The sequence below is a fragment of the Echiichthys vipera genome (assembly GCF_963691815.1).
Source record: "Echiichthys vipera genome assembly, chromosome: X".
Lineage (NCBI taxonomy): Eukaryota > Metazoa > Chordata > Actinopteri > Perciformes > Trachinidae > Echiichthys > Echiichthys vipera.
Genome location: NC_139825.1, coordinates 13,719,563 through 13,742,055, shown reverse-complemented (window position 1 = coordinate 13,742,055; position 22,493 = coordinate 13,719,563). Strand labels below are relative to the sequence as shown.

General features: G+C 44.6%; 1 protein-coding gene across 1 annotated transcript in view; it reads left to right on the top strand.

The window, feature by feature from the left end:
- The window catches only part of fer1l4 (fer-1 like family member 4), a gene marked incomplete at both ends in the record, with an annotated part of 51,671 nt that overhangs the window by 8,991 nt on the left and 20,187 nt on the right, over positions 1–22,493 (top strand). Inside the window, 19 exons of the mRNA XM_083939531.1 lie at positions 4,902–4,964; positions 5,067–5,151; positions 5,237–5,405; positions 5,511–5,691; positions 6,339–6,525; positions 6,874–6,953; positions 7,118–7,243; positions 7,476–7,545; positions 8,088–8,191; positions 8,506–8,614; positions 11,665–11,893; positions 15,768–15,900; positions 16,012–16,112; positions 16,244–16,331; positions 16,451–16,567; positions 16,670–17,105; positions 17,324–17,448; positions 21,122–21,256; positions 21,423–21,596. Coding sequence (XP_083795657.1) covers positions 4,902–4,964; positions 5,067–5,151; positions 5,237–5,405; positions 5,511–5,691; positions 6,339–6,525; positions 6,874–6,953; positions 7,118–7,243; positions 7,476–7,545; positions 8,088–8,191; positions 8,506–8,614; positions 11,665–11,893; positions 15,768–15,900; positions 16,012–16,112; positions 16,244–16,331; positions 16,451–16,567; positions 16,670–17,105; positions 17,324–17,448; positions 21,122–21,256; positions 21,423–21,596 — 2,712 coding nt within the window. The remainder of the gene's footprint in view (positions 1–4,901; positions 4,965–5,066; positions 5,152–5,236; positions 5,406–5,510; positions 5,692–6,338; positions 6,526–6,873; positions 6,954–7,117; positions 7,244–7,475; positions 7,546–8,087; positions 8,192–8,505; positions 8,615–11,664; positions 11,894–15,767; positions 15,901–16,011; positions 16,113–16,243; positions 16,332–16,450; positions 16,568–16,669; positions 17,106–17,323; positions 17,449–21,121; positions 21,257–21,422; positions 21,597–22,493) is intronic.

Genomic DNA, 22,493 nt, shown 5'->3' with positions numbered 1-22,493 from the left:
ACAGCTGCTCAGGATGTGCTCCAGTGTCCCTGTCATGGAACACGAGGCACACAGGTGTTTCTATCTTGCCCCAGTTGCACAGGTTAGATGGGCTCGGGAGGACATTGTAGACCCCTTGGAGTAAAAACGTAATCCTCTGCGGGTTCCACTGCCAGATGTTCTTCCAGGTGATACGCAGCTCCATCGCCTGATCCCACTTCATCCAAGCACCTTGCTGCTTCATGTCCACTGCTCTGCTGGTTCGCCCTTCCTCAACTGAAGCTCGCACTTCCTCCTGCACCAGCCTCTGCCTCTCCCTTCCACTGGCAGACTCGTACCTGGTTGATGTTAGGCTCCCAAGTCCAGCTCTGCCTTGCGCCGCCCTACCGAGGATATCCTTGTTCTTCAGACAAGTTTCAGCTTTCTGGACTGCTTCTGCTGCCCTCCACTTCCTCCCTGTTATCACCACAATTCCTGCCCCGGATCCTGAGTACTACAGGTGTTCCCGTGCCAGGATAAACTCTTCCCTGACAGAGCTGAAGGGGAGCCTGAGCTTGTTTGTGTTCCCATACAGCCCAATGCTACTTAAGCTGTGTGGTAGACCCAGCCATCTGCGAAGATAGCTGCTCACTCTTTGCTCGAACCCTTCAACCACCATCATAGGAACTGCGTAGATGAGCAAAGGTCAGAGGATTCTGGGTAGGATTCCATGATGGTATTTCCAGGCCTTGAATCTTCCGGGGAGCCCTGACTTGTCCACTGTCCTCAGCTAGCCCTCCATGTCAGCACTGGTTGCCTTGATGGAGTTTCTGTCATTCAGGCTGTAGTTAAAGACCTTCCAGAGACTCTTTACAGGCTTTTCCAACCCTTGGAGGATCCACCTAGCTCCTGGAACCGCTGTCTTTGTCACCAAGAGATCGTCCATAAAGGCTCTGATGGGTGGTTGACTTATTCCAGACTTGCTGAGTGGACCTCTGCATTCTTTTTCAGCTCCCTTGGCCAGCATGTTCCTCGCCAGTGCGAAGAGGGTCACTGATATGGTACAACCAGTGATTTCTAAAAATATTTTTGTATTACCCTTTATTTAACCAGGAATATTCCCATTGAGATTTAAAATCTCTTTTCCAAGGAAGTCCTGGCCAAGACAGCAGCATAAACATACAAGTTTTGCATTTAAAATCAAACAACACACAACTAAACATGACACACAATTTAACATGATAAATCAACTAAATAAAACAGCATTATAAATAAAAAAGCAGATCAGTGCTCAGAGACAGTACATGTGCAAATTGTATTCAAAAAGTCCTTAACCTGCTTTTGAAATGGTCCATGCCGATGAGGGATTCCAGTTTGAAATTATTCTGTAGTTTATTCACAGATAGGGTTGCTAAATATTTAAAAGCGTTTTCACCAAACACAGTGTTGGTTTGAGGAACATTGAACATAATAAGGCTGCTGGAGCGGGTGGTGCAGGTTCTGGTGTTTCTAGGAGCCAGTAGAGAACACGGATAGGATGGAAATTGATGTGAGATAGCCTTATAGAGAAACTAATACCAATGCTCCATTCTACGGGTGTATAATTAAGATAGTCCAACTTTCTCATGCAGAGTACAATGGTGTGTTCGGAAAACAGAATCAGAGATGAATCGTAAAGCAGCATGGTTCACAGAATCCAGCATTTTTAAAGATGACATATTTGCGTGCATGTACAAAATATCACCGTAGTAATTAACAGATAAAAGAATGGTTTGGAGGATTTTTTTCCAGCACTAAAAGAAAAAGAACATTTATTTTCTATACAAAAACCCAACTTCACCCTGAGTTTTTTAGTAAGACACTCAATATGGTATTTAAAAGACAGATTTTCCTCAAGGAAAACCCCCAGATATTTATAGGTTGAGACTTTCTCAATCACCTTATTATTGAGAGTAACAATCTGTAAGTTCTTTACATTTGTCTGACACACAACTGTCTTAAGTCTTGAGAAGCAGATCATTTTAATTCAACATTTAATACTAGTCTCAATCCACAAAGATTTTTCTGAACTACATTAAAGGCAGATTGAAAGTCCTTAATTGCACTTTCTAAAGATGAGGCAGAGCTATAAATCATGGTGTCATCTTCATAAAAATGAAATTTTGTATTTGTGACATTATTACACAAATTATCAATATAGATAGAAAATAAAATAGGTCCCGCAATGGACCCTTGGGGGACACCATTTTGTATGGTCATGAAGTCAGAAAATAAACCGTCAGCTTGGACACATTGCGTACTATCACTCAAGTAATTTTCAAACCATTTAACTGTTTTAGAGGCCATCCCTAAGTTAACAAGCTTCTGTAACAGAACAGAGTGGTCGACTGTGTCAAAAGCTTTGGATAAGTCTAAAAATAATGCAGCACAATGCTCTTTCTCATCTATTTCATTTATAATATCATTTAAAACCTTCATTGAAGCAGTGACAGTACTGTGTTTTTTTCTAAAACCAGATTGTAAGTCATTTAGAATGCCATTACTCGATAAAAACTCCTTTAATTGATTACTAATAAGTAAAATCCAAAATCTTAGCAGGCACTGAGAGTTTAGATATAGGTCTGTTTGTTCGATCACCATCTTTCAGAAGTGGGACAACATGTGCAGAATTCCAGACTTTAGGTATTTTACCGTTTACTATGGTCAGGTTAAAAATATGTGCCAATGGTTCTGCTATAATCTGAGCAGCGAGATGTAACAAATGAGGATCTAATCCATCCGGACCAGCAGATTTCTTTGTGTTTATCCATTTTAGAGCCTCACGTACCTCGCTTATTTCAATAGGAGCAAAATGAAAGTCAAGGTGCATCTTTTGTTCATTGATTGAAGAGTTTAGAGTTGTTTTTAGTGGCATTTCCTTTTCCAATGCAGAGTCGATAAAATACTGATTTAGAGCAGTTAGCATGTTAGTTTTGTCTGTAATAATTTCATTTTCTAAATTTATTGCCTGTGTAAACACATTGTTACTTATGCCAGAAGACATAGACATAAAAACCTTCCAAAACTTAGGAGGATTATTTATGTCAGACATTTCCTTGGTAAAAAAAGTCAGATTTAGGTTTACGAGTTAAGGAAATACATCTATTCCTCAGGATAACGATGACCTGGACAAATGAGAACATTCACAGGCTTGTTCCTCAGGTACTGGAAATGTGTCCAATCTGATGGACTTTCTTGCAGTTTCCCATGCAAGATTTCGCTCATGAATGTTCATCAGTGAACTATGGATTGCCATGACCTTTGACCTTGTGTTTTGTGAGAGGAGCATGCTTATTAGTAATATCCACGAAAAGTTATTTAAATAAGACAAGGCAGTTTCAGGGTCTGGCATCACAACTATTTTTGCCCAGTCACATAAATAAAGATCAAGCAAGAATGCTTGCTCATTAGAAGATTTAAAATTACTTTTGGTTATAATACGTGGCTTTTGATTAGGTAGTTTTATGTGCCCAACTGCAGCAACTAAACAGTGATCACTAATGTCGTTTGCAAAGACAGCAGTGGCTTTATATTTTTCTGGAGCACTTGTGCTTATGCTTACTTATAAACAATTTAAGGAGTGATGATTTTTCAGGGTGTCTAAGATTAGGTCTTTTTGGCAATTCTATGATTTGTGTCAAGTATGCTGCATCACAGCAGGAGTGATAATGCCCACTTCTAGCTGATGCCAGTCTGATGTCAGTTGGCCAGATGAGACTCTCTTGAACTTGCTGTAATAATCCAGGATGAGGTCTTTCACCTTCTGGGGTGTGTGGTGGTTCTTTAGTGCAACCTCCACCAGCTTGTGGGTAATAGAGCCATATGCACTGGTGAGGTCCAGCCACAGCACAGCCAGATCACCTCTGCCCTCTTTCGCCTCCCTGATGAGCTGGGTTACCACTCCTGTGTGTTCCAGGCAACCGGGGACTCCCGGTATACCTCCCTTCTGTACAGATGTGTCTATGTTCTTATTGCTCAACAGGAAGTTGGAGAGTCTCTTGGCAACTATGCTGAAGAAGATTTTGCTCTCCACACTGAGCAAGGAGATTACGAGATTACGAAAAAATGGTCGATGTTCTCGGATTTCTCTTCATTCAGTATGTACACTCCCTCAGCTTACCTCCATAGCTGAGCGATCTTCCCTCTCCTCCAAATCCCCTTCAGGGCCTTCCAAAGCCGGTGTAGTAGCTTTGGGCCGTTCTTATACACCTTATATGGCATGCCACTTGGGCCTGGTGCTGAACTTGATCTTTCTCTTCTCACCACTTCCTCAACTTCGCCTAGGCTCGGTTCCTTTAAGTTGAAGACGGATGTTGGCTCAGGTGGTGTTTCCAGTGCGTCGCATGGGCCTAGCGGTTGTGTAGCCTTGAGGTGGTTGTTAATCTCCTCCTTCGAGCAAGTGAGGCGGCCAGCCCTCCTTTGGCCAAAAAGCTGCTTGGTCAACTTGAAGGGATTGGCCAGGAAAGCTGCCCTTTTCCTGGCTCTCTATCCGCCTCCTCATGTGGAACTCTGCCCTCCGCAGGCCTTGAGAGTTGTTTCCTTAGTACAGTAGAGATCAGTACAGTAGAATACACTTCAGTAGAGTAGAGTACAGTAGAATACACTTCAGTATAGTATAGTACAGTACAGTACAGTAGAATACACTTCAGTATAGTAAAGTACAGTATCCTAAAGTAGAATACACTTCAGTATAGTACAGTAGAATACACTTCAGTACAGTACAGTAGAATACACTTCAGTACAGTACAGTAGAATACACTTCAGTATAGTAGAGGAACGTAGAGTACAATACAGTAGAATACACTTCAGTAAAGTACAGTACAGCACAGTAGAATATACTTCAGTACAGTAGAGTACAATGCAGTAGAATACACTTCAGCTGTTTACCTCCTCTCCTCTTTCAGAATTTCCAGTTTGAGTTTCACGAGACTCCACAGACCCTCTTTGACAAAGTCATAGAGATAAAGGTCAGTTCTAGTTTTTTTCCACTTCTGTTTCTACTGCTGTTACCATGATGAGAGACCTGGGCGTGGCCAAAGTGACCACCTGTAAACATCACCTCCTCTCAGGTGTTCCACAGGCGGACGCTGGCCTTCCTGATGACCCACATTGGAACCTTTAAGATCGACATTTCTACCGTGTACAACCAGCCAGGTAACAGTATGCTGCTCACACTGCAGTGCTCTGATCAAAATACTGAAAGTTACTCACTGACCTCTGAACCTCTCTGCGTCTCCAGACCGCCGCTTCAATCAGAAGTGGGCTCCTCTCACCGACCCAACAGACACCAGGTCGGGGATCAAAGGTTACGTCAAGGCCAGCCTCAGTGTGCTCATGAAAGGAGATGCTCTGAGCATCGGCAGTCTGCCATCGCCCTCCTTGTCCGAAGCCAGTGTGGACATAGAAAGGTCAGTAACAACACGTTATAACACTTTAGTAAAAACGTATGTTAGCTAAGTTTGAACAGTTGGTACGATTGGCTACGGCTCCTGATGCTGTGTTTTTCCTTGTAGGAACCTGCTGCTTCCTCGTGGTATGGCTTCTGAGCGTCCGTGGGCTCGTTTTCGTGTGCGGATCTACAGAGCTGAGGGTCTGCCCACCATGGAGGCGGGCCTGATGGCTAAGATGTCAAAGGTCACTGACAGGACGGTCTTCATTGACCCCTACGTACAGGTTACCTTCGCTGGACAGCAGGTACCCAGAAATTTCCTCCAGGGGGTAGCAGCCTGCACCAAGAACCTTTTGAGGAACTTGAAAATTAAATGTAGTTCCTGTACTATAATAAAGCAATTCTTACCTGTCATCCGTCACTCTGTTTTAATTTGCATTGCTCATGCTGCGTTTGAGTGCCATGGGAAATCCGAAGTTTTGGACCTCCAACTAGGCAAAGTGCACTGGATTGCCTGCCAAAGTGAAATCTCCTACTAGCTAATTCGGGGTAGGTCGATCACCCCCTCAAATTGGCTAGTAGGAGGTTCCTCTTTGACAGGGTCAGGGGAGGAGGGAGCGTCAGAGGTCAGACAGGGGGAAGCGCTGTGAGACATGCAAAAAAGGAAAGAATTTCTTAAACAGGTACCGCGAAAATGGTGGTCACGCAAATACTCAATTATGAGTAAAAGTTCTGCATTCAAAATTTTACTTAAATATAACTGCATAAGTCTTAACAGACTTTATTAACTTGAGATGTGATGAAAGCACAAACAGGAATACATAAAGGGGACTTTTTCTTACTTGTTTAGTTTCTCTGGTTCCAAAGTTTTTGGAAAAAAATGTGAACTGTCTTCTACAACTAGGAGTCTCCAGATGTTACATTTTTTAATTGTACTGTGTGTTCGCTGTAGGGGGAGACGTCAGTCGCCAGCGCCACCAGCTGTCCAGTTTGGAACGAGGAAATCACCTTCATCGAGCAGTTTCCTCCTCTGGCTCAGCGAATCAGAGTCCAGGTCCTCGATGATGCCAAGATGGGAGACATCGCCCTGGCAACACACTTTCTGGACCTGCAACAGATTTCTGACCCAACCAGGAATGGTACAACCTGCAGTTTACACATACACTTCTTCACTTTAATGGTACATCGGCTTATATCAGAGACTTCTGATTTCTGTTTGACTACTTCCTGATTTTGATCTGTTCTATTTGTTGTATGTTGTTTGTTCACTAATTAATTCCTGTTGCTCTTCTGCAGTGTTTTGCTGTTACGCTACCATCAATTAACTCAACATCTCCTGCTAAGATACTTCACATTGTCTATGTTAAGCTGAATCAAATTATGAGCCATTAATAGAGACCAGCAATTACTTCTTTGTGCCAAACTCTGCCATTATCAAAATACCAGTTTTTTTTTAATGATTTACGGGAGCTTCTGTCTGTCTGCAGGGTTTAACCCAACCTTCGGTCCATGTTGGGTGAACCTGTACGGTTCTCCACAGAACTCCACCCTCGGAGACGTCCACCAGGTAAACCAGAATCAACCAAATCAAACCCAACATTTAATGCAATAATTTTGTAATTTGTAACCCTAGTTCTTTTTAATCCACCACCTATTTTTAAAATGTCTGCAGGATCAAAACAAACTAAACAAAACAGATCCAAACTGAACGGGACTAACCCTCTTTTTCAGGCTTTGAACCAGGGCCTAGGTGAAGGAATCTTTTACCGTGGTCGGATCCTCCTCGCTCTCTGTGTGGAAGTTTACTCCTCCCCTGCTGCCGTCATCCCGGATGCAATCACTGCCACCATGGGAAAGGTCTATCCTACTTACTGTTTTTCAAGAGAGTAACATCGCAGTGTATGTAACCACCGCAGTATGTAACCGCCGCATTGGATTCAGGATGTTGTTGCCTCTGCAGTCACGATAGTATAATCTTACATGACCTTTATGATACTCATCTGATCTAAGCAACTCTCTCATGTCAACTTTTCGTATCTCCCCTCACCACACTGAAAATTATGTGACTCTTGCTTGTGTGTCCTTAAAGGTGAAGGGAGCACTTGGGAAGCTGGGACTGAGGAAGAAGAGGAACAGCAAGAAGGAGAAGAATAAAGAAGGTCTGTCTCACAGATATATGTTTAATATCTACGGCCCATCTGCTGAGGAGAAGCAGGAGTTCAGAGAAAAGGGGTGGATGTAGACTACATCCTGGAGAAATATTGATTTAATCTCTGAATTTCCAGTACAGAGATGTTCAGTCTAACTTAGCACACAGACTGGAAGCAGGAGGAAACTTATAGCCTTTCAACAACTCACAAAGCTGTCTGAATCAGAGTTTACATCTACATATGTTATTTGTTGAGAGCAGGGGTGGGTTTTCTTACGATCCTGGCTCGGAAAAATGGTAATTAGGGTTACGGTTTAAGTATAGTGAAGAATATGAGCAAGGAACAGGTTACAAGGAAACTCATTCACATACGGTTTTCAGTTGGTCAGAAATTTCCAAGGACCATATGTAGGGCGAAGGAGGGAAACTGTTGTGTGCGCCTGATGTGTTGTTAGCATAGGTTGGACCACAAGCCTTTTTTGAGATGTCTTGGTTGGCCTCCACATGCATTTGCAGTTTGTTCATTGGTTTGTTTACTTGTTGTTGCCGTAGCATCTGTGGCTGCTAGCGGTTTGGCCGATGAGTCAGGGGAGGCGGGAGTTGAGGTACCAGAGGCTGTTACCGTTGAGATTGAGGAGATTCACCCACTCCCTGAGGTCAGTTCCACCAATAACATTTATCTAATTTGTAATTTAATTGACTATTTAGAATCAAATAATATGTTGCATGGGGTTCTTCCAGTCTTTCTGTTCCCTTCTTACTATTATTCTTTTACTTCACCTATTTCTTTACATGTTGGCCTCTCTTCCCTAACATATGATTTAATATCATCTGCATAGCGGTGACAAGAAATACTCTTTAAAATTAATTATTATAAACAAAAGAGGACCCAGGACGGAACTACACCCCACAAGACGGAGAGAGTGATGTCCCGCGGCTCTCTGATTTTTCTTCTTTTTTTTGTCCTCAGGGCTACCTGGGACAAAGGGAGGACTTTCTGTTGTTCGCGTCTCTGTTTGAAGTAACTATGATGGACCCATCTGTAGGAACCAAACCAGTGACCTTTGAACTCTCCATAGGTAAATTGTGTATTCAATGTCCTGGATATCTGTACAAGCTCTGCAACTAACAATTACTTTTATTACAGAGTCAGCTGCCGATTACTTTCTTGATTAGTACTGTAGGAGAGTAAGCCTACTTTTATTATGGCTAAAATATATTAGTCGCTGAATTAATTATGAATTAACTCGACTCGTTAAAATTTAGGATTTATTTTACCTCGAAGTAGGGCACCACACCAAAATAAGACAGGATATTTATTAAACTTTAGTGAAGGTTTAAAGTAATTGATGGTTTAAATTTTATCAGTCTCGTCTTGAATGCGTTAATTTGTACCACAGCCTTTATCAGTGACCAAACTTTCTGTACAGAACGGAAGACTCTCACAATGACGTAAGTTATAAACATTTATTTGACTACCTAACAAGGAGAATTCAATTCAATTCAAAAAAAATTATTTTTCCCCGGGGGGCAATTCAGGGCACACAGAGCAGCAAATAACGTCAGTGCAACTATACAAAAACATTTTACCTATTAACAAGAATAAAGTGTAAAAGAAGAATAAGTGTCAGGATGTTAGTGTGTTAGTACAGGTTAGAATCCAGTCACAGAGTTAGATACGAGATACAAGACAGTGCAACACTGAATAGACAAGTGAAAAAAGGTTAAATGTGGTTAAAAAGCTTAAGACCAGAGTGATTCAGACCTACGGGGCTGGCTTATAATATTACTGGTGGACTGAAACTGGTTCTAATTAGCCGGCAACAGAACTCTGATCAGAATTTAACTGTCACCAACGTTTAAACCAAGAGTTGCATTAAAAGGCCAACCTTACTTTGCCGTTGATATTACAGTCGCCCCGGCATCTTACAGTACCGATGCAGGTTCGTAGGTCCGCGTCCCGGTGTTTGGCGGACCTTAGTTCTGGTTTTGTAGACTGGGTCAGCTGCACGGTTGGATTGGCGGGGTTCGTCTGCTCCTGTACCGACTTGGATTCAACTCTTCAGGTGGCTTGCCACTGGCTGTTGTTTGTGGGTTGACAAAAATGTTCTGACCTGTTCTGGACTAGAGTTTGATGCAATTTGTCGACCGGACAAAAGGAAAAGACGGCACGAGGGGTTTTACTATACCTAGGAAAAATAAAAACGTGTCATAGAAACTTATAACATTGCGCGGTAAAAATAGATAAACGAAAATACTTAAGTAAGAAAACAACGTCTCTTGCTAACTTTGGGTTAACAAAGTTAGACAAAAGAACAAAGGGAACGAAACGCAGGAAGTGCAGAAGAGGGTAGAAGAGATAAGTGCAGGAGGTGAAGTAACAGAGGGGGTCAGAGGTGCGAAGAGGTGCAGAGGTGCAGAAGAAAGTTTCAGAGTGCGAGAGAGAGAGTAAAGGACACCTCTGTCTGTTCCTTTATCTCACAGTTGAACGAAAAGGGGGAGGGTTTGAGGTTGTAAAACACCTTATCTCCTATTGAAACAAGTATACAAATGTTTTATCTACCGTTGTCTTCCTGTGACGCTGGGCAGAGTAACCAGACACAAAAACTCCTTTTGCCTATAGTCGACTAATCGTTGATTCAGTTTGTTTTTTTTGCTCACAAAAAACCCTCTGATCCGGGCTGGTGAGCCATGGCCATGAAGCAGACAGCGGCGGGTGCACGTGAGTCCAGCGCTGCGTGGTCACACGTGTCAGGCAGAGGGTTACTGAGTGATGTGATTTCTGATTTCTGAGAGGAGCATCTTAATCAAAGTATTTTGTTGTTATTACATAAATGTGTTTTGTCTCTTTCTTTCTTTGACAAAAGCTGACGGTAAATTTAGAACTTCAGTTTCGCTTTCCCAGCGCTGTGTCAGACTGTGTCGGATTGAGCGTCTATAATGAAAAACAACAAATGGACAAATATTCAAAGTAAATGATGCTGATGATTAAACACGAGCAGCCTATTGTTTAATTTGGCACCCAGATAGATTTAAAGCCCAGATGCGCTCTGTAGCTGCCGGATCCTGGATAGTACAATTCAGTCTACGAGGGGAGGGGGTTTATTCCTGCACACTAAGGAGATAGATTAAAAGCACAGGAGTCATTTTCACATTTTTAGCAAAACAGTATTTATTAATAGGCTTTTTATTCATACCCAAATAGGCTATTTAACATGGTTTATTGGGAGAAACCAAGCATCTATATGTAAAATCAGACATTCAGCACCGCCAGATCCAGAATGGAATAATCCATTGTTTCATAACTACATTTTGTGCATTTTACGACGATTCGACTATGAGATTGTCAGTTGAATCAGGCTACTCAGAGCGAATCGTCGAATAGCCGACTATCCGGGGTCACCCTTACAAGTAACTATTACATAAGAAAAAGGAAGGTAGCAAGCTCTCACAATCCAGAAGCTGGAACTGAAGAATGTATTACAAATTTTCTTTCAAAATTATGTAAAAGATGAATCGCTCAAAATCAGCACAATTTTCGATTTATTTCTGTAGATTGACTAATCGATCAATCAACAATTTGTTTCATCTCTAATCTGTACAATGAAAGGCCCTTTTCATTGATTTTCCATAATTTATTATCATGTAGAGCACAACCTCAGTTTGTAGAAACTGAACATCTGCTGCAGCTTCTCATTTGGCCTAAACACAGGACATTCGACCAGTTTCACACAAAAATTTTGAAAACCAAAAAACACGCAAATCATCCAAAATCAAATGAGTTAGAAGAGGAATACATGACCATTCTTGTTGTAGATCTACTTGCATTAAAACTAATTCAAGATTTCAAAAAACATCAGTGGGCTGTTGAAAGGAAAGAAGAAAAGAAATTGCTAGGGAGACAAACTGACTACTGTTGTGAGCAAGAAACTCTAGTGTTCACGGACAATGCTTCTCCAGGACTAGAGGTCCAAATGTGAGCTGACTTTGGCTCAGTTTTGAGGGTTTGGACAAGGGCTAATTTTGATTAAAGGCTCCTCTGAGACTCCTTCGGCTACCTGGGGCTCAGATGTATTTTTATTTATAATTTCAAACCCCTTAGCTCCATCAGCTGTTCTGTTTCTGGCAGGGAATTACGGGAAGGCTGTGGGGGTTGGGAGATCCAAGAAGAGCCAGAGCAAGGATGATCTGAGAAGGAGCAGGGAGGAGCTGAGAAGAAGCAGGGAGGATCTAAATGAGGAGGGGCAGAGTCTGCTGGAATCAGAAGAGGAGCTGGACAGAGAGGAGGTTCTCAGTCCAGAACCTGAGATAAGATCTGTGACTGCTGCCACGAGACCCCAGCCCACCGAGTACGACAAGTAAGTAACCACTGCACCCAAGTAGGTAACGACTGCACATACATCTACAACACAATCCATCCATCTATATTCCACTATTTCTATGACTGCAAGGTGGTAGAAGATGGTGAAAATAGACATCCTTCACCGAAACACCCTTTATCCAGCTACCTCTGGGTGATCCCAAAACATTGCAAGATCAGATGGGATAGGTCTTCAGGACTGCCCAGGATACACCTTGCCACCATGAGACTTCCTCTAGGTCTTCCAACATCTTGCACAGAAGTACAGTGACCCAGAGAGAGATCAGGAGATGGGAGAGTGTAACATCCTTATAGATCCCCCTGAACCGGAAGTTCAGTTTGACATGTCAGTGGCACCTCTTACAAGGTGTATAAGAACTGCCCCAAGCTCCTAATACGTCTGTGGAAAATCCTACGAGTCTTCTGGAGGAAAGGGAAAATTCCTGATCAATGGCAAGTGGCAGAAGGGGTATGGATCCCAAAGGAGGAAAATTCCACCCAGCTAGACCAGTTCCGCATCATCTCTTTGTTGTGCATCGAGGCAAAGATCTTCTTCAGTGCCATTTCCAGACGACTGTGCACCTACCTGACAAAGAACACCTACATTGACATATTGGTCCGGAAGGGCGGCATTTCTGGAATGCCGGGCTGTTTGGAACATACCGGTGTGGTGACACAGTTAATCCGGGAGGCAAGAGAGAACAATGGCAACCTGGCAGTGCTCTGGCTAGACCTGGCCAACGCATTTGGCTCCATCCCGCACCAACTAGTCCAGCTCACTCTGTTAAAACAACATTTCCCCAGCAGATGTAGAGACCTCATCGCTGACTATTACAGCAACTTCAGGATGAGGGTCTCATCAGGAGCAGCATCATCATGCTGGCACAAGGTGGAGATTGGCATCATCACAGGCTGCACCATCTCTGTGACACTCTTCTCCTTGGCAATGAATATGCTCACCAAGTCTGCTGAGCCAGAGTGTAGAGGACCTCAAATGAATTCCGGGAAACTCCAGCCACCTATCAGGGCATTTATGGATGACCTCACGGTCACCACCGAATCAGGCTGCCAGTGGATTCTGAAAGGCCTTGAAAAGCTGGTTGAGTGGGCCAGGATGCGATTTAAACCTGCCAAATCAAGATCCATGGTGCTGAGGAAAGGAAAGGTGGAGGACAAATTCCGGTTTTGCATCGCAGGCACAGCTATTCCATCAATCTCAGAGAAGCCAGTCAAGAGCTCGGGCAAGGTTTTCAACAGCTCTCTGAGAGACACAACTTCCATCCAGGCAACTTGCACTGAGTTGGATGGCTGGCGGAAAGCTGTGGACAAATCTGGCCTGCCAGGAAAATTCAAAGCCTGGATCTACCAACACGGCATTCTTCCCAGGATCCTGTGGCCCCTCCTGGTTTACGCCGTTCCAATCTCTACAGTTGAGTACTTGGAGAGGAAGGTCAGCAGCCACCTTCGGAGATGGCTAGGACTACCAAAGAGCCTTAGTAGCATTGCCCTCTATGGGCGCGGCAACAAATTGCAGCTGCCCTTTAAACCCTTGGAGGAGGAGTTCAAGGTGTCGAGAGCTAGAGAGGTGGTGCAGTATAGGGCCTCAAGTGACCCAATGGTGGCCCAAGCAGGGATCCAAGTTAGGACTGGCAGAAAGTGGAGGGCGGTGGACGCTGTCCAAGAGGCAGAGGCAAGGGTGCAACACAGGAACCTTGTGGGAATGGTCACTCGAGGACGTGCAGGGCTGGGATCTTTTCCATCCCAACAGCTGAACAACAGTGGGAGAGCGAGAAGATAGCAGGTTCAAGAGGAGGTGAGAGCTGCAGTGGAGGAGACAAGAACAACTAAGGCTGTTGGGATGAAACAACAGGGGGCTTGGACAAGGTGGGAGAATGCCGCTGAGAGGAAGGTGACCTGGCTGAGATCTGGAGAGCTGAGCCTCTGCGCATTAAATTCCTTATCCAAGCAGTCTATGATGTGCTCCCAAGCCCATCTAACCTGCACACATGGGGCCTAGCAGAGGCACCAGCTTGCCCAATGTGTTTGAAGCGAGGAACCCTTGAGCACATCCTCAGCTGCTGCACTGTGGTACTTGGACAAGGACGGTACTGCTGGAGGCACGGCCAGGTCCTTAAGGCCATTGCTGAAGCCATCAGCACTGGACTAGAGTGGGCAAAGCAGTTCCGTCCCTCCAGGGAAATGATTGCCTGTGTCAGAGGTGGGGAGCAAGTGACCCCAGCTAAAAGATCTCCAGCAGGCATCCTGACCTCCACTAGGGACTGGCAACTGCTCGTGGATCTTGAGCAGCAGCTGAAGTATCCCAGCCACATCACTGCCACCACCCTACGGCCAGACTTGGTTCTGATGTCTGAGTCCACAAAGCAGTTCGTGCTGCTGGAGCCTACAGTCCCGTGGGAAGACTGCCTGGAAGACAGCTTTGAGAGAAAGCTACAACAACAATATTATACAGATAACATATATTTGTAAAAACAGAAATATAAAACAGTATATATACAGTATATAACTATATATATGTAAAATATCAAATTTACAATAGTAATATACAGATCAAAAGTACCGTAAAAATGTGCAAAGAACAGATTGTTTAAGATTGAGTCAGTATTACAGAGAGGGGGTGACAGACTCTCCTAGGGATGCGTTGTATAGTTTAATGACCAAAGGCAGGAAAGATTTCCTGTGGCGCTCTGTGGTGCATCTGGGTGCAAGGAGTCTTCTGCTGAAGGTGCTCCTCTGCAGGGCCAGTGTGTCACAGAGAGGGTGGGAGACATTGTCCAGGACAGACTGGAGCCTGGACAGCACAAAGCAGTTTGTGCTGCTAGAGCCTACAGTCCCGTGGGAAGACCGCCTGGAAGACAGCTTTGAGAGAAAGCTATCCAAGTATGCAGGACTGGTCAGTGACTGCCAGCTGGCAGGATGGAAGACTAGGTGCCTCCCAATAGAGTTGGGGTGCAGAGGTTTTGCGGCCCGTTCTCTAACCAGAGCCTTCAGCATTCTAGGCATCGAAGGAGAGAGAAGGAAGAGAGCCATCCGCAGAGCCACCGAAGCGGCAGAGAGAGCCTCAAAATGGCTATGGCTCAAGAGAGGAGAACCATGGAGGCATGGTAGCTAGTTTGCCATCTGGTCACAAGCCGGCGACTGATCAACCCCGACTGGGTCACCTGGATGAGGGGTATGATGTTGAAAGACCCGAAACCTCCAATGACTCCAGGAACATCACTGAGGATATGACCAGAGGCATCAGTAGATGTATTTTAACACCAACTCTGCCCTCTTACAATGGGAAAGTGTTCCTTCCTGGTCTGTCCCCCCAAGAACTAGGCCCTGTTTCCCCTTCTTGAACCTAAGCTTTTGCTTCTGCATCAACCGAATCTGCAACCTTTCTGGCCTCACAATACCTCTCTGCCGTTCTTCATCTCAGCAGCTTTCTTCACTGATGAGTAGAAAGATGCCACTACAATGGAAGTATAGAATATTACCCACTCTGTGTACTTGTCTCCCACCTCTAAGGGGATCCTCTTTCACACTCTAGGAGAAGGAAGGGGAGCTCCTAGGCCAGATTCCATAAGGTAACCCCAGCATTCTGAATCCAGACACTTTGTCCCGAGGATCCTAATTCATAGATGTTCTTGAACTGCTCTTAGTCCAACCTCTCACCTGACACAGATCGTACCCAAATGTGTTCTGGTGCTTTGATCCCTTGCTGAAGAGCCCTTGAGAAACCCATTAAAACCCCATGAATGTAGTCTGTTTAGCAAAGGGTGGTGATTCTTGGAGGAGTGACTTCTACATAACTACTCCAACAACACTACCCACTTTCTGTCTGTGTGTCTGTCTGTCTTTCTGTCTCTCAGGTCGTTCCAGTGTATTCCTCTCCAACCTCCCTCTGGAAAACAGAAGCCATGTCTGTTTATCTGGAGTCAATTTGAGGATCACAGCTTTCGTCTCTATCAGGCGAACTGGCTCAGCAAGACAGCCGATAGGCTGGTGAGAGAAAAGTGATCCTTAAATTCCTTTAAATAACACAGTGTAGCACACAATGCATACAAACTGTGGTTCCATTTCATCCTCTGCTCTGCTCCCCACTCCTCTTTTTAGGAGATTGGTCTTGACGGGGTGGAACGTCTCTTAAGGAGGCCAAGGAGTAATGCAAAGGAACGTTTGTTGGAGGTGCTGCTGGAGCTGGTGGCCTCCTGCAAGTCAGTCCCTCCTTCTGAAAATTTGATTACAATACATTTATTTTCATTTGATTTGATTTTATTTCCTTGTGTCTCTGTCTGTACTCCTGCCTTTCTCTTACTCCTGTTTGTCTTGTTCTGTCTCTCTGCAGACAGTTTAGTGTTTTCGCAGACAGGAGATCTCAGTCTCGTCCCAACAACCTGGACAGATGCAGAAAGGAGTTTATCAAGAAGAATTTGGTGAGTCTGTTCTTACTTATCTCCCTTTCTACCTGCCAACATATACCTGCTTATTAGTTACCTCCCTGTATGCCTGTCTGTCTGTCTGTCTGTCTGACTTAATGTCTGCCTGTCTCCAGGTCCTTCTGGCCAGACAAGCCGTTAGGGCCAGGCGAAGGATCACCAGGCGGACGACCAAACAGCGATTGATGGATAGCAGGAAAATCTTAAGGAGACTACGCCTGTTAGCTAAAGAGGTCAGAGGTCATAGAAAGGTCACCCCAAAGACATCAAAGGTTGCAGTATGTTCAGTTTGTCTGAGATCTGACACACCCTCCCCCACACCGCCCTCTCTCCAGCCCCAGACTACCATCCCGGATGCATTTTTATGGTTGCTGAGTGGAAGGAAGCGATTGGCTTACGTCAGGATCCCTGCACACTCCATCCACTTCTCGTTGGTGGAAGAGCAGAGGGGGCGGGACTGTGGCAAAGTCACCACTCTCTACATGAAGGCAACTGTTCAAACACTGGTGTCCGTCACTAAACTCTTCAATGACGCTGTTCGTTACGTCTCTAAAATCGTCTCTTTGTCTGTTCAGTCTCCAGGAGGTTCAGCAAGCGAGATCTTTGTGAAGCTGGAGGTCTACCTGTGGCTCGGTCTGGCCAAGTACAGTAAAGAGGTCACCACCTGCTTGCCGGAGGAGTTTCTGCCGATGTATGATGAAGACGAAGAGGAATATAGCAGGATGGTCACTACGGGAAAGAGGAGGCTTCCTGTTAGTCTGTCCTGCCAGGGTGAGCTAGTGGGGGGAGTGGCTTTTGCCCAGGATAATTGCTCAGGACTTCTGGTCTGTTGTTAGAATGAATGAAGAAGTTTGTCCTTCAAAATAAAAGGCCAGCAATTAGTTTGATTTTGAAATGTCAATTATGAAGCTTTGGCTGGACTCAAGAGCAGTCTGTCTGTCCTGGTCAGGTGAAGGTAGACTTGTCTTTCTCTCTCCTTCTCTCTGCAGACAGCAGGTACTTCCAGCTACGATGTCACATGTACCAGGCGCGTGGACTGATGGCTGCTGATGATAACGGCCTGTCAGATCCTTTCGCCAAGGTCCTCTTCTCTACACAGTGCCAAGTTACCAGGGTAGGTACAACTGTCCCGCTAGTGAAAAGATTGTAATTGTTCGTTCAATGAAAGAGGTCAAATTCTGACTAATTCACATGCTTCAACCTGCCCTAAGAAATCATTAGAACAAATCCGTCTTTCAAAAATAAAACTGTGATTGCTGATAAACAGTCTGAAGTCTTCAGTGTTTAGTATCATGTCACATAACAACATTTTTTGGCTCTTTTACATTAAAATTTTGCTTGTTTTTTATAAGACAGCCACTTAGAAAGAAGGAATGATCTGTGACCATAAAATCAGCATCAGAATCAGAATCAGAAATACTTTAATAATCCCAGGGGGAAATTGTTTTTGTTGCAAACTCCAGCTATACAAACAACATATTTAACAACAACAACAATATTATACAGATAACATATATTTGTAAAAACAGAAATATAAAACAGTATATATACAGTATATAACTATATATATGTAAAATATCAAATTTACAATAGTAATATACAGATCAAAAGTACCGTAAAAATGTGCAAAGAACAGATTGTTTAAGATTGAGTCAGTATTACAGAGAGGGGGTGACAGACTCTCCTAGGGATGCGTTGTATAGTTTAATGACCAAAGGCAGGAAAGATTTCCTGTGGCGCTCTGTGGTGCATCTGGGTGCAAGGAGTCTTCTGCTGAAGGTGCTCCTCTGCAGGGCCAGTGTGTCACAGAGAGGGTGGGAGACATTGTCCAGGACAGACTGAAGCCTGGACAGCATCCTCCTCTCTGGCACTGTCGTCAGGGTGTACAGCTCCTCCCACACGACATCACCAGCCCTCCTGATCAGTTTGTTCAGTCTGTTGGTGTCTGCGACCTTCAGCCCACTGCCCCAGCATGTGACAGTGAAGAGGATTGCACTGGCCACAACACCAGACTCATAAAACATCCTCAGCATCGTCCGCCAGATATTAAAGGACCTCAGCCTCCTCAGGAAGAAGAGTCGACTGGCCCTTTTTGTAGAGAGTCTCTGCGTTTCTAGTCCAGTTCAACTTATATATTTAGGTACACCCCCAGGTACTTATACTCCTCTACAGTGTCCACAGGGACCCCCTGGATGGAGATAGGGGTCACAGGTGTTTTCACCCTCCTCAGATCCACCACGAGCTCCTTTGTTTTAGTCACATTGAGCTGCAGATGATTCAACTCACTCCAAGTGACAAAGTTGCCCACGACAGTCCTGTGATCATTTTTATCCCCCTTTCCGATGCTGCCAACTATTGCTGAGTCATCAGAAAAATTCTTAAGGTGGCAGGACTCAGTAATGCAATAGTGCAATAGTTGAAGTCTGAGGTGAAGAGGGTGAAGAGAAAGGGAGAGAGGACAGTCCCCTGTGGGGCCCCAGTGTTGCTGACCACCCTGTCAGACACACAGTTCTGTAGGCGTACATTTTGTGGTCTGCCCATCAGATAATCCACAATCCAGGACACGATGGGGGCCTCCACCTGCATCATAGCCATCTTCTCACCAAGTAGAGCCAGACGGATGGTGTTAGATAAACTGGAGAAGTCAAAGAACATGACTCTCACAGTGCTCGCAGCCTTGTCCAGATGACTGTAGACTCTGTTAAGCAGGTAGGGGATGCAGTCCTCAACTCCAAGGTGGGGCTGGTAAGAGAACTGTAGTGGAGCAGGTTAGAGTCCGAGCTGGGACATTTTAGTCCACACAAAAATTTATGTAGTCCGTGATGCACTCAGTGAGCCCATCGATGTCCTCCCTATGCAAGTCACAAAGTGCAGGCCAGTCAGTCACTTCAAAGCAGCCCTGCAGTGTCTCATAAGCCTCCTCAGACCACCTCCTCACAGACCTTGTGGTCGTAGGCTTCTTTTTCACCAGAGGAACATAGCAGGGTTTGAGCTGAACCAGGTTATGATCTGACCTGCCCAGAGGGGGGAGAGAAGAGGAGATGTATGCATCCTTAATGTTAGCATACATCTGGTCCAGAGTCCTCTCCTTTTTGGTAGGACAGCTCACGTATTGTTGAGAGGTCGGCAGAACTCTATTCAAGGTGACGTGGTTTAAGTCTCCCGTCATGATGATGATGAGGGCACTGGGGTGTTGAGTCTGGAGTCTGGAGATGGTGGTGTGTATGATGCTGCTGGCAGATGTCGGGTTTGGAGCAGGAGGGATGTACAGAACAACAGTGATGACATGTGGGATCCGTCTGGGCAGACGGTATGAATGCAGCTCTTACCGCTCTCGGTGCAGTCCCTGTCAGCCCGAATGGTGTGGAAGCCATCAACGGAGACGTTCTGGTCCGTAACGTCCCTGTGCAGCCATGTCTCTGTGAAACACATCAGACTGCACTCACGGCACTCCGGGTGGCTCTGCGTTAGCGCCGTAAGTTCATCCATTTTGTTGTACAGGGACTGTACATTTCCCATAACAACAGAGGGGAGACACGGCTTAAATCTTCTCCTCTCCATAAGCCCGTCCCGTCTCGACCCTCCTCTATTTCCCCGACGTTGCCTCCCACCTCTGCATCCCCAGTGTTTTTTTTTTCTTCAGAGTTCGGGTGGAGTATCAGCTGGTCTGGTCGCTATGCCGGTCAACATTAGGGCGATCAGATGTTCTCTGGAGTAAACAAAGACATCGTGTCCCGGTGGAAGCGTCATTAATAAAAACAACATGAAAAGAAACAGGAAAACAATTGAAAGTAACCTCATTGTAGAGGGCAGAACTTCACAGAAGTTAGGGTGAAGAAACAAAAAAAAAAGCGAAGCGAACTCAAAGGCTGGAGCAGTAACAGGAAGTGTGCAGCTTTCGCGCATGTGCACAAGTGATGAGTTCATTTATACCAGCATTCCAGTGATTCAGTCTCTCACTTCCACAACAAATGGTCAAAATCTATTCATCAGGGGCTGAAATATCTTGACTTTCCTATTCCTAATAACGATCACCCTTTAAAACTGGACAAAGCCAGTTTGAACACAGGTTTTTCTGTTATAAATGTGTAGTCTCAAAGCCCACAGAAAATATTAAAAAACTGTTTTCACATGTAGAACCAAACATGATCAGTAAACTGAACTGCTAGGCATGACGTCTCTCACACACACACACACACACACACACACGAGTTGACTGCAGTTACAAAGTCAGAGAACCATTAGTGGGATGGACTCTAGCCATTGTTAGCAATACCATTTGATTCCTCCTTCTTTTCCTCATTTTGTCAATTGTCAATTTCCCTGTTGTTGAAGCTTTATTTTATCCTTGAATTCTGCCTGTAATTCCCCAGTTCTTCTTAGTTTGTATTCCCTGTTTTAGAAATAAAGAGTTTATTTGTTATTTTCTCGTTTCCTTACTGTGCTGTCTCTGCACCTTGGTCCACCTGTCTGCTTCAACCGTTACAACAGAAGTGCTAATAAACAATATATTATGACAGTTTTCAGTACTGTTGATGCTTGGAGCAGCCATGTTGTATTGTGATGTCGGGGTTCTCCAACCCTCCGAGTCATTTTTGACTGGGAACTTCTCAGTTCATCTGGAACACACCAATATTCTGTGTGTGTGTGTGTGTGTGCGTGTGCGTGTGTGTGTGTGTGTGTGTGTGTGTGTGTGTGTGTGTGTGTGTGTGTGTGTGTGTGTGTGTGTGTGTGTGTGTGTGTGTGTGTGTGTGTGTGTGTGTGTGTGTGTGTGTGTGTGTGTTCAGGTGTTGTATGAGTCTCTTTCTCCAGCCTGGTGTGAGTGTTTGTTGTTTGACAGAGTTCTATTAGAGGGAACAAGGGAGGAGCTGGAACAAGACCCGCCCCTCATCACCATAAACATCTATGATCACAACGCCATGGTAACGCTGACGTTCCTACTATTCTTATCTTCACACACTCTGCTGCTAAATTCAGGAAGAGATGTTATAATAGCCTGTGTGTGTGTGTGTGTGTGTGTGTGTGTGTGTGTGCGTGCGTGCGTGCATACGTGCGTGCATACGTGCGTGCGTGCGTGTGTGTGTGTAGGGCGGTATGAGGCAGCTGGGACGGGCTTTTGCCGAGCCAGAGTTTAAATCTGTGGAGCAGTACTACAAGAAGCCCTACCTCCGTTTCTTTGACATCAGCATGGGCAGGGCCACCGCTGGCGAGCTGTTGGCTGCCTTCGAGCTCATTGAGCTGGACTACTCTGGGTTTGGAGAGGTGATACCTCAATCAATCAATATCTGTCTGTTTGTACCTCTTCATGGTCCATTATTTACATCAGTGATAATGGTATTGTTTGTAATTCCCTCTTCTTCTGCTACACAAGGTCGTACACTCACATGGTTTCTCCTATCACTTCTATGCTGAGGACACGATGATGATAGAACTTAATAGCAGCTTGTACAGATGGAAAAGTATGGGCCGAAAACTGAATCTTGTGGCACACCATATTAAATATAGTCTAGGACTGTTCCCGACAGGCCAACCCACATTTAAAGCCTCTCAATGAAGAGGTCGACTAATTGAAGGCAGCACTGAGGACAGGAAGTTTACTTTGCCCCCATAATCAAACCTACTATTAAGAGGATTTATTTGGGGTCAGTTGTAAAATTGGGCCATTCTAAATACTGATATGATTGGGCCTTTAGATGTTTGCTAGGAGGGATGCACTTCCAATTATTATTATTATTATTTTAAAGATTATTTTTTTGGCAGTCTTACAAGCCTTTATTATATAGGACAGGAAATGGGGTGAGAGACAGAGAGAGAGGGGGAGACATGCAGCAAAGAGCCGCAGATTGGTGTCGAACCTGCAGCCGCTGCCTCGAGGACCTTCAGCCTCTTTACATGGGGTGACTGCTCTAACCACTGTGCCACCGGCAACCTCGCACTTCCAATTTTTAAAGAAATGAATGCAGTTGAATGCACTAACTGTCAGTCCCTTCGGACCAGAGAGCCTGCCAAATGAACGTATTGAAACGCAAGACACTGCAGGATGTTTGGACAGATTTGTGCATTAAGAGATTATTACAAACATTTCAAGTGCACTCACTTTCAGTATGACTTAAAAATAAAGTTGTTGGATCATCTGAATAAAGTGATTGTTTCCAGCTA